We start from the raw sequence: 12,339 nt of genomic DNA on the forward strand, positions 1-12,339 counted from the left end.
AAAATAACAATAGCGAGACTACATACAGGGGGGGTACCGACACAGAGTCAATGTGCGAGGGCACCGGTTAGTTGAGGTAGTATGTACATGTAGGTAGAGTTATTAAAGTGACTATGCATAGATGACAACAGAGAGTAGCAGTGGTGTAAGGGGGGGGGGCAATACAAATTGTCTTGGTAGCTATTTGATTAGATGTTCAGGAGTCTTATGGCTTGGGGGTAAAAGCTGTTTAGAAGCCTCTTGGACCTAGACTTGGCGCTCCGGTACCACTTGCCGTGCAGTAGCAGAGAGAACATTCTATGACTAGGGTGGCTGGGGTCTTTTTTAGGGCCTTCCTCTGACACCACCTGGTATGGAGGTCCTGGATGGCAGGAAGCTTGGCCCCAGTGATGCACTGGGCCATTCGCCCTACCCTCTGTAGTGCTTTGCGGTCGGAGGCCGAGCAGTTACCATACCGGGCAGTGATGCAACAAGTCAGGATGCTGTCGATGGTGCAGCAGTAGAACCTTTTGAGGATCTCAGGACCCATGCTAGATCTTTTTAGTTTCCTGAGGGGGAATAGGCTTTGTCGTGCAATCTTCACGACTGTCTTGGTGTGTTTGGATCATGTTAGTTTGTTGGTGATGTGGACACCAAGGAACTTGAAGCTCTCAACCTGCTCCACTGAAGCCCCATCGATGAGAATGGGGGCGTGCTCAGTCCCCTTTTCCTGTAGCCCACAATCATCTCCTTTGTCTTGAGACAACATAGCTCTTCTTTCCATACTGCAAGAAGATTGGGCTCCCGAGTGGCGCAGCGGTCTAAGGCACTGCATCTCAGTGCTTGAGGCGTCACGACAGAAAGCCTGGTTTGAATCCAGACTGTATCACAAACGGCCGTGATTGGGAGTCCCATAGGGCGGCGCACAATTGGCCCAGCATCCTCCAAGTTTGGCCTGTGTAAATTGTAAATCAGAATTTGGCCAGGTTTGGCCAGTGTTCATTGTAAATAAGAATTTACAATTTACAAAGAATTAGTTATATAAAATAAATATCACAACATTATCACTCGATCAGACACAGCTTCAGTTGAGTATTTCAGCGAAAAGCTTCCGGTATCAAACTGACCTGACAGAAAGTGGTGTGTATGTAATTGATGCGAGTATAATATGTGATAGTCAAACTACATTGGTGGTGATAACTCACCTTAGAGTCCGCAGGCTTAGTAGAGAACTTATCCCTATACTCTCCTTGCTCATCGTACAGTAAGACCACTCTGTCCACAGTGCATACAGCAAATGTTATATTATTCGGTGACCATATCATACAAGTCACTTTGGCAGCTCCCTTCTGTGGTAAATGGACCACAAATTGGATAACATGTCAGTATACTTCACACGACGCTAGCTGTAGCCTCAGTGAACCCGGCACATACCGCACTGCTGAAGCTAGAAACATACTGTTAAGCATTTCGCTGCACCTGCTTTAACATCTTCCGAATCTGTGTACGCGACAAATAAACTTTAATTTGACGGTGTTCTTCAATACGGTCTCTGGAGCCACACCAAAAAGCCTAACGTCGTTACACAGACACTGTCCCTGGGTCATCTGTTGAATAAAATTTACATAAGTTAGCTACTAAAAAAAAGTAGTTAGCTAGCTAGTTAAGGACACATACTGAGGCTAGCTAGATAGACAGAGCTAGCTAGCAGCAAGCTAACGTTAGTCATCACAGCATTACGTACAGTAACGTTAGCTAACGTTAACTTTAGCTAGACCTGGTGGCTAATGTTAGCTAGTAACGGTCAAGTTTGCGGTCGTTAAAAAGTTATTCAGATGTTTTAGTTGCATGGTTAAAATCTAGAATAATCTCTGTAACTGCTGCAATGTGGAGTCGTTAGAAAATTAAATATAATCCCTAAATTCTTGCTGTTGACCTTAGCTAGACTGGGTGACAAGGGAGGCTGACATTTTGGTAAACATCCGTCCTCCCTGGTTACCGTTGTCTGGCACGTATGTGGGCGTGTTCAAATTTTACGTTTTTAATCTCACGTGCACAAGTACAGTGAAATGCCTTTCTTGCTAACTCCGTCCAAACCCAACATGCTGTAATCAATATTGCACACAAAAATAATATAAGGTAGAAGAAAAACACACGAAAAATAAGACAGGACGATAGTGGTTTACTTCTGTGCGCTACCCACTATAACTAGTGCTTTCATTTGTAAATCCGGAGGTCCGGGAACAAAACGCGAGGGCGGCTCCGAGGTACAGGAACGCATGAGACGCATTTTTTTATTTATTTTTTAAATACCCTTTATTGAAAAGCATTGAATGCATATCATCATCGCATTTGAGTAGTGGCATAGAGCAGGGGCACTTCCATAAGGGACACAAATGGGACCACCATAGTCCCTGTGCCCAAGAACACTAAGGTAACCTGCCTAAATGATTACAGACCCGTATAGCATTCACATCCATAGTCATGAAGTGCTTTGAAAGGTTGGTAATGGCTCACATCAACACCATCATCCCAGAAACCCACTCCAATTTGCATACCTCCCAAACAGATCCACAGATGATGCAATCTCTATTGCACTCCACACTGCCCTTTCCCACGTGGACAAAAGGAACACTTACGTGAGAATGCGATTCATTGACTACATCTCAGCGTTCAACACCATAGTACCCTCAAAGCTCATCAATAAGCTAAGGATCCTGAGACTAAACACCTCCCTCTGCAACTGGATCCTGGACTTCCTGACGGGCCGCCCCCCCAGGTGGTGTGGGTAGGTAGCAACACATCTGCAACGCTGATCCTCAACACTGGAGCTCCACAGGGGTGCGTGCTCAGTCCCCTCCTGTACTCCCTGTTCACCCACGACTGCATGGCCAGGCACGACTCCAACACTATCATTAAGTTTGCAGATGACACAACAGCGGTAGGCCTGATAACCGACAACGATGAGACAGCCTATAAGGAAGAGGTCAGAGACCTGGCAGGGTGGTGCCAGAATAACAACCTATCCCTCAACGTAACCAAGACTAAGGAGATGATTGTGGACTACAGGAAAAAGAGGACCGAGCACGTCCCCATTCTCATCGACGGGGCTGTAGTGGAGCAGGTTGAGCGCTTCAAGTTCCTTGGTGTCCACATCATCAACAAACTAGAATGGTCCAAACACACCAAGACAGTCATGAAGATTGCACGACAAAGCCTATTCCCCCTCAGGAAACTAAAAATATGTGGCATGGGTCCTGAGATCCTCAAAAGGTTCTACAGCTGCAACATCAAGAGCATCACTGCCTGGTACGGCAATTGCTCGGCCTCTGACCGCAAGGCACTACAGAGGGTAGTGTGTACTAGAGGTTGACCGATTATGATTTTTCAACGCCGATACCGATTATTGGAGGACAAAAACGTTGATACCGATTAATCAGCCGATTTATAAAAATAAACAAAAGTTTTATATATATATATATATATAAAACTTATATAACTTATATAACTTATATCATACACACACACACATTTTTGTAATAATGACAATTGCAACAATACTGAATGAACAATGAACACTTTTATTTTAACTTAATATAATACATAAATACACACACACACACACAGCTCTGAAGTGACAATGATACTGAAGAGTCTGCTTAGGAGACAAATACTCTCAACAGTTTGAATAAAAATAGAGTTTAAGTTACCTGTGATGAATGTTGAAAACAAAAACTGTCATTTCTATATGCAGGAAATCCTATTTTAATAATGGGCATGGTAAGAATTGACGACCAAAGTGTGAGTCATAATTCCCATGACACCTTCTAGCAAAATCTGAAAAGCGGTTCCTTCATTTATTCCATAGGATATGTTTAGGTTCACTTAAAATAAGGTCTGTGTTAAGTGTAGGCTTACACCACCTTGCCAATTTATTAACTGTGTAGATATCCATAGGACAAGGTAACTCTGATCAATATTGGCTAAATATAAGCGAAGATCTTTTTTTTTTGTAGAGTGGATTTATGAAAAGATGTTGACAAACGTTACCTTATTCTAGTGAGATTTACACAGGTATCAAAACGTCGAAGCGGTTTAAGCCTGCACAAAACACAGACCTTATTTGAAGTAGATCAAGACATTCTCTATGGAAGACATGAATGGTAAAATAACCCCTTTCAAGTTCAGCCGCAAGTTATTACAGGAATTATAACGCGTCGACTATTTCTCTCTAAACCATATACCTTTGACTAATCCGGAAACTATCACCTCGAAAACAAAACGTTTATTCCGTTCCGTATTTTATCTAACGGGTGGCATCCATGAGTATAAATATTCCTGTTACATTGCACAACCTTCAATGTTATGTCATAATTACGTACAATTCTGGCAAATTAGTTCGCAAAGAGCCAGGCGGCCCAAGCTGTTGCATATACCCTGACTCTGCGTGCAATGAACGCAAGAGAAATGACACAATTTCACCTGGTTAATATTGCCTGCTAACCTGGATTTCTTTTAGCTAAATATGCAGGTTTAAAAATATATACTTGTGTATTGATTTTAAGAAAGGCATTGATGTTTATGGTTAAGTACACATTGGAGCAATGACAGTCATTGTTTGCTTGTTTTTTATAAGATAAGTTTAATGCTAGCTAGCAATTTACCTTAGCTTACTGCATTCGCGGCACAGGCAGGCTCCTCATGGAGTGCAATGTAATCAGTGTTAGAGCATTGGACTAGTTAACTGTAAGGTTGCAAGATTGGATCTCCCGAGCTGACAAGGTTATAAATCTGTCAGAACGTTCCTAGGCCGTCATTGAAAATAAGAATGTGTTCTTAACTGACTTGCCTAGTTAAATAAAGATTAAATAAAGATGTGTAAAAAATAATAATAATAATAATAAAAAATAATAAAAACTGCCGCCCAAAAATACAGATTTCCGATTGTTATGAAAACTTGAAATCGGCCCCGATTAATCGGTCGACCTCTAGTGTGTACGGCCCAGTACATCACTGGGGCTAAGCTGCCTGCCATCCAGGACCTCTACACCAGGCGGTGTCAGAGGAAGGCCCTAAAAATTGTCAAAGATCCCAGCCACCCCAGTCATAGACTGTTCTCTCTACTTCCGCATGGCAAGTGGTACCGAAGTGCCAAGTCTAGAACAAAAAGGCTTCAACAGTTTTTACCCCCAAGCCATAAGACTCCTGAACAGGTATTTGCATTGTGTGCCCCCCCCCCACCCCTCTTTTTACACTGCTGCTACTACTCTCTGTTTATCATATATGCATAGTCACTTTAACTATACATTCATGTACATACTACCTAAATTGGGCCGACCAACAGGTGCTCCGGCACATTGGCTAACCGGTCTATCTGCATTGTGTCCCGCCACCCACCAACCCCTTCTTTACGCTACTGCTACTCTCTGTTCATCATATATGCATAGTCACTTTAACTATACATTCATGTACATACTACCTAAATTGGGCCGACCAACAGGTGCTCCGGCACATTGGCTAACCGGTCTATCTGCATTGTGTCCCGCCACCCACCAACCCCTTCTTTACGCTACTGCTACTCTCTGTTCATCATATATGCATAGTCACTTTAAACATATCTACATGTACATACTACCTCAATCAGCCTGACTAACCAGTGTCTGTATGTAACCTCGCTACTGTATATAGCCTGCCTTTTTACTGTTGTTTTATTTCTTTGCTTACCTATTGTTCACCGAACACCTTTTCTGCACTATTGGTTAGAGCCTGTAAGTAAGCATTTCACTGTAAGGTCTACACCTGTTGTATTCGGCGCATGTGACAAATAAACTTTGATTTTATTTTATTTTAAAGTTGATCAAATGTTCTGCTAGCCTACAGCATACGGATTAGAGTCTTCTCTTTTCAGCAGCCATTTGCTTTCCAACCTGTTTCCCGCGATTGTATTTGAAATATTTCTAAACGCCTGTTTTGTCTGCATGCTGTTCACTGAGATTTGCTGACAGGGGTGCTGCAGCTCCTCCAGAACACTTCACGCGGATATGACTCTACGGAAAGAAATGAAGTACAACGCTGGAGAGATGAGGTGCAGGCTCATATCTACAGAATTGGAGCAGAGAGAGATCATATAAAAAGTGAATCTTGTTCTAGTTTTGTGCAGTGACGATTTTACCATGTACATCTTGGTGGGGCAAACAAACAAAAATTGGAGGGATGCATGCCAGCAAAGCAACAACACAGCACTAAACAATACATTACTTGCACTATAACGATGACAAACGGTGCCCACAAACTGTTAGGGCCTACATAAAGCTGTCCCAACAGCAGTGTCCCAACACAACAGCGGTCCCAACACCTTACTGCTACAGTTCATTCTGCCTCACTTACTGCCTTTCAAAAAACATCGCTGATATGGCTGACTTGCATAAACAAATGTGGTTTCTACTGACAATTGAGATGTACACACTATGACATAAGGGGATGACAAGCGGATAAGAGGCAATCCGTAATTTCGATTATGACATTTAATGAGCGACAGAGCACTTTTGAAATGTATAGCGACATAATTCAGAACATGGGCCGTTCTTACATATAAACAGACAATGAAAGCTCTTACAATATTCGATGAATACGTTTCTCTACGACAGGTTGTAGGCAAACAAGCACACACTGGCCACGAACAATGTGATTACAATACCGCGTTGGTGAAAATAGACCAATTTAATAGGATGAGGCACATGGGCTACTAACAGCTTACTACACAACATACACTTAGTATTACTTTAGCTAAAGTATAACGTTACATATCTCTCTGGCATCCTATATACATTTATGAAGCTGGATAAGACGTTTATGGACTCACGTCGTGATGTGCTTAAACAGGAAAGTGGCGCGGCGGTCCTTCTTGTGCAAATTTTGTCATCAAAGAGAAAGATGCCGAATTTACAATTCCGAGTTGAATGACCGTTCAAAACGTATTTTCCCAGTCGAAGCTCGTTTGTCCCGAGTTCTGAGTTGTCGTGAACTCACAGCTAGCCACTAATTCCTTCCCAAACCACTCATTGTTGAATTTGCGATTTCCAACTTGTTGTGTAATGTTTATGTCCAATAGCCGATGAACACCGAGACGGTTATCTCTAATTTCTCTTCATATGACAAGGATTTGATTGTCGACTTGAGTCATGGTGACGACTGCTAGCTTGCCAGCTAAGATTTTGAAAGTACGATGTTGACATGATCAGTCCAATCAAAGTGTCACGTATACTCCCTCTCCGGCCTCTAGATCAAAACACACTCCCCGAACTTGCTTCTCGGCTCTCAGCGCACTCTTTACACAAAGCTACTGTAGATATAACGTAATTTGATGTCATTCTATCTGTGGCCAATGACCTTCTTGGATGGGCACTTCTAATATAACTCCCTGGCAGAACCCAAGGGTCAAAAATGTTCTAGCTCTAACCTTAGAATTGGGGATGACTTACTGTCCCATGAGTGACAGAAAACTGAGCCAATCAGGTGCAACGCTATGTATTTTCTGCTGGCTAGCCCCATCGCCACAGAAAGCACTGAGCTAGGCTGAAACACCTGCATTTCGGGGGTGCCTTACTCAAGAAAGAAAAAAAGAGACCATGTTTGTATGCTGCTTTAACTCAATTACACTTGTTTTAAATTTTTACATTGTTTGCAAACTGATATGTGACACGTATTAATGCCAAAATAACAAGCAAAACAGGCAAGCCCCCACAATAAACATAAATAAATATATAGAGGTGTTTTTTCCCCCCCAAAAGTGTGGGGCTCAAAACATGTGGGGCCCCGCCACTGGTTCTGTGGGAGATACAGGCGCACTTCTCACACAGCCACGGCCATGCGTTGGTCTCAAACAGCTTATACGGAAAGACCACGTTTACATACACACCGATATCCCGTTATTATTGTTTTTTGTTGTTGACATATGTTGTAACACATGTAAATATATCCCGTACTAACCCGAAAAGGCGTGGATCCCAGTTATGAGAAACACGGATAAAATGCCTGTGATATGCTGATTTTAGATGGGATAGACTACTGTGGATTTTCGCGGTCTGCGCGGGCTCAGTGTCGCATATCTTTGGTGTATAAATATTGTATAATTTTACTGCAATAAATGCATAATTCTGCAGGAGTTAATAGTATAGGATATTACGCAGCGTTACACGTGAGAGGTTATATGCCTACAGCCAGTGTCCAGATTTCAGTTACTATTCCATTTAACCCATAAGAATTTAAATTAGGAATATTCTGTTTATTCATGCCTACAGGGATACTCTAGAGCGGGATATCAAAAGTGCATGTAAACAGCTTCTCCCGAATGAGACCTTAAGCAGGATATTAGCTACTATCCGGAATACTGGGCACATGTAAACGTGGTCAATGTTGAGCAAACCATATACCCGGGCCCAACCCGAATCGACTCTTATAATATCAGGCCCTGCTGAAAATCTACTTTCTCACGTTATGCTTTTAAAAAAAAAGAAGATGTATGAATGAATGAACGTTGATCGCTTTTATTATCATTTTTACATTGCAAAAACTAAATCGTATTTTTCATGCCATGAGCGGTACCGGATCCGGACAAGTTGGATCCGGAACGAAACAGTTCAAAACAGTGAGGTGCTGGTGTTGTGCCGAAAATCTCCCCCCTGACAAAATTCTACCACCCTTCGCGTTGTTCATTGCTGCGACTTGCTTGCTACTTTAGTTGAGATTTCTGCTATCCACTCCGTTGTCAGTTTAGCCTACATTTCACTGATCTTAGTAGCAGATAGCATTTTTGTCTGCAGTTTTCGGTTTGGCTATTTGTTTCAAGTGTATGTGGCGGTTCTAGCTTGTATGGCGCCCTGAGCGAACCCCGGCAAGATGCCGCCCTGGTTGCCCATGTCGCCCGTACCTATATCCGCTACTGATTTGTATTAGTCTATAAATAAATATCTCCCATGTCTTATTCGACTAGTATTTTTGAAAGTGCAAGGATACAAATTCAGCCATAGTTGTTCTGAAATGTTTATCGCTTGCCAGCATTTTACTCCCTCTATGTTTAATATAACACACATACATGAATTATTAATTTCGGTTGCCTATCCTGACGTGAAGTTTGTTCGATAGAAAGTATTTTACTCTGATGTGTGCCACAGAAAGTATTTGTCTCTAGCCACAAAATTAAAGAAATTAGAGGGGGGATTCTGGCAGGGGGGAGATGATCTGGCTAAAATTCAATTAAGCACTGACTATAACCCACTACAGCAGAGTTTGCTCGGTGTTCGGGACTCCCAAGAGGTGCACTTTTTTTTGCCCCAACACTTCACAGTTGATTCAAATTATCAATGCTTGATGATTAGTTGATTATTTGAATCAGCTCAGTAGTGCTAGGGCAAAAACCGAAACGTGCTCCCCTTGGGAGATCCTGCACTAACTCCTAACACACGAAAATATCCGGAGCTCGGATTTGTGTTATTTTCAACATTTGGTTATAAAATATTTGTCAAACATAGCAAAGCTAATGTTATATATATCAAAACGCATCAAATGAAAAAACATATACCAGTGTTATCGAATTGCAAAAAGTGTTCCCTGGAGATGCCGGGGATTGAACCCGGGGCCTCATACATGCAAAGCATGCGCTCTACCACTGAGCTACATCCCCTTACATGCGTTGTAGTGCAGATAAACCTGTACACTACAGTTATGCCACTATACGAAATGAGTTACAAATGGTGAGTGCATATTTATTTGCCCGTCGACGGATTTATGGTCGTTAAATACTTTTTATTGAGGGTAAAAAACATTTTTTTTCTTTAGGCCAAGTATTTAGTTGCTACTAGGTCTACAAGGCTATACTATATAGTTCTCGGTAATGCTAGTGACTGCAGTAGCTACAACTATTACAAATGGTAGTAGTAGTAACGTTAATGAACAGTAATAGGGCTGTCATAGGCCTGCTAACATTAACCCCATCTAAAATGATCTCCATAACAAATGCCCACTGACTACTAGGTGACAGGTCAAACACCAACGTGACACAGCAGATATGAGAGAACAAAAATAAAACACTCATATGACAGCTATGACATTAGGAGAGGGGAGGGACATCTGAGTCTAATCAGAGAGGGACATGATGTTGCGAGACTTTGAATAAAAGGATCAACAAATTCATAGAGCGATTTGAAGATATCACCTAGAGACTTTTTAAAAGGGAAGAAAATCTTGTAGTAGGAGGGTCAGCCCAGCAAATATGCACAACCAACTGATCCAGTGTTTCGAGGGCTTTCTGTTAAATTTGTGTTACATAAAGGAATTTTTGGAGCTCATTATTGGAGCAATATTTTACCTGTTTGAGGCCCTTGTGCGTCTGTTCATCCAGCCACCCAGGAAGGACGTGGAAGGGGAAATAGTGTTGGTAACAGGGGCCGCCAATGGTATTGGCAAACTGATAGCCAAGGAGCTGGGTCGTCGTGGGGCTACCTTGGTCCTTTGGGACGTCGACTGGGAAGCTCTTGATGAGACAGCCAAGGAACTTCGCCAGATACTGGACATACGTGTCTATGCCTATGCTTGTGACTGCAGTCGACGGAGTGAGGTGTATAAAGTTGCAGACATGGTAAGGTGGTTTGAATGAAAGCTGAGATAACTTTTAGGACAGTCAACTTTTTAAATGTGCACAATAATGTGTATAATAATGTGAACACTGTGTGTAATTGGTAATATCATGTTTAACAGGAGAAAAAAGTACCTTATCCACCAAGCACTGTGTGTGATTTGATGTACACTTTGACTCACCTGCTGATTCAACAGGTAAAGAGGGAGGTGGGGGATGTTTCCATCTTGGTGAATAATGCAGGAGTAGTGACAGGAAAGTACACCTTCACAGAGGCCCCAGACAACCTGGTGGACAGAACACTGAGGGTCAATGTCGCTGCTCACTTCTGGGTAATTGAGCTTGTAATTTTTGCGGAGGCAAACAAACTATTCAAGCATTATTTAAGAGTTGATCTGTATCCTGTATGATGATCCATACATTTCTCTCTGACATGAATCTGTACAGACATACAAGGCTTTCCTGCCCACTATGATGTCCAGGAACCATGGGCATCTTGTGTGTGTGGCCTGTCATGGAGGACTGTTTGCTATGAACGGATTAGCAGGTGGGTGAATCTTCATATGGGTCATTTACACTCTTTGGAGTGAGCCCCGCTACACAACAATATTAGCTTCTATCTGTAGTGTTACTCCACATAATTTAATAATAATTTACTGTCATTGATATAACAGAAACATTTTTTGTTGACAGACTACTGTGCAAGCAAGTTTGCAGCTGTTGGATTTGCTGAATCCATTGCCTTAGAGATGCTTGTACTCAAGAAGGAGGGGGTCAAAACTACTATAGTATGTCCTTACTTGATCAACACAACCATGTTTGGAGGATGTCAGACAAAGTAAGTTATCCCTATATGATTGCCCCCCCAGGTAACTAAAACTGCAAATAATGATACTAGCGCAATTTCTATCTTTTCCCTTGTTGTTTAGGTGGCCGTCTTTTCTGCCCATCATGGACAAGAGGGATGCAGCAAAGATGATTGTTGATGCAATCCTGAGGGAGAAGATGTATTTACTGCTACCCTCCAGTCTGTACTTCCTCATGGCATTAAAAAGGTAGACATTAGTTCCTTACCTCAGTAGCCTTTTTTCATTTCCCCAAGGCCTTTTCTCTTGTATCAGAAGCTCAATGGTTTGTATCAGAAGCTCAGGGGATTGATACGCCACATCTAATGACACCTGTTGCAGAGGGAGAATGTAAAGTTTTGAAGTCTCTACCACTGAGTTACTTTATAATATTCACCTTATTGATCTCAAGTGCATTTTCTTTTGTTTCAGCTTCATGCCAGCCAAGTTGGGCATCATCTTGGTGAATTTCTTTGGAGGATTGGATTTAATGGATAGATTCAGGGGAGTCCCAGTGCCCATTCTGCCCTACAAAAAGCCTCTGCGCCAAAGATATGACAGCATTGGGGAACCACAGAATGCAATAGTCTATCACAACTAGCTAATATAAGAAGAAAACTTCTGCAGTATTGCATCTTTTAAGAGGACTTTGTAAAGGAGGTGTTGAATGGGGGTCAGGTAATTTGTCAAACAATCCATCATACATACAGATATTAATAAGTAAGTGAAGTGTACATTAGACTAGCCTACACACATTTCTTGAAATTATCATAGGCAGGCAGGCAGGCAATGGCACTGTATGCAAATAGCCTATTTTGAGAATGTTTATCAGAGCTAAATAAAAACATATCTTCACATTATTTCATGCTTTGATCTATTGTG

The 12,339-nt window shown here is 42.0% G+C and overlaps 1 protein-coding gene and 1 non-coding gene across 3 annotated transcripts; one reads left to right on the forward strand and one right to left on the reverse strand.

Annotated features, from left to right (window-relative positions):
• Nucleotides 1-9,589: 9,589 nt before the first annotated feature.
• trnaa-ugc (transfer RNA alanine (anticodon UGC)) lies at nt 9,590-9,661 on the reverse strand. Its single transcript has one exon. It is a non-coding gene; the product is annotated as a tRNA-Ala (tRNA).
• Nucleotides 9,636-12,317, forward strand: si:dkey-221h15.4 (uncharacterized protein LOC563950 homolog). Of its 2 annotated transcripts, XM_055872645.1 has the most exons (7): nt 9,636-9,731; nt 10,379-10,615; nt 10,810-10,944; nt 11,060-11,159; nt 11,306-11,450; nt 11,542-11,667; nt 11,890-12,317. In XM_055872645.1, the coding sequence occupies exons 1-7, from the start codon at nt 9,666-9,668 to the stop codon at nt 12,056-12,058; spliced, it is 978 nt and encodes a 325-aa protein (XP_055728620.1). In that variant the 5' UTR covers nt 9,636-9,665; the 3' UTR covers nt 12,059-12,317. The 2 variants fall into 2 exon arrangements, with proteins under 2 accessions (XP_055728620.1, XP_055728618.1); XM_055872643.1 differs by lacking the exon at nt 9,636-9,731 and having other exon boundaries at nt 9,792-10,615.
• Nucleotides 12,318-12,339: the final 22 nt, after the last annotated feature.

This window comes from Salvelinus fontinalis, chromosome 20 (genome assembly GCF_029448725.1).
Source record: "Salvelinus fontinalis isolate EN_2023a chromosome 20, ASM2944872v1, whole genome shotgun sequence".
NCBI classification, from domain to species: domain Eukaryota; kingdom Metazoa; phylum Chordata; class Actinopteri; order Salmoniformes; family Salmonidae; genus Salvelinus; species Salvelinus fontinalis.

What these genes read in the sequence shown, in the direction of transcription:
- si:dkey-221h15.4 (XM_055872643.1), top strand. Translation starts at nt 10,250, where the DNA reads ATGCACAACCAACTGATCCAGTGTTTCGAGGGCTTTCTGTTAAATTTG. An exon ending in TGCTATGAACGGATTAGCAG is followed by an intron (nt 11,160 to 11,305) that starts GTGGGTGAATCT and finishes TTTTGTTGACAG; the next exon opens with ACTACTGTGCAAGCAAGTTT. An exon ending in TTCCTCATGGCATTAAAAAG is followed by an intron (nt 11,668 to 11,889) that starts GTAGACATTAGT and finishes CTTTTGTTTCAG; the next exon opens with CTTCATGCCAGCCAAGTTGG.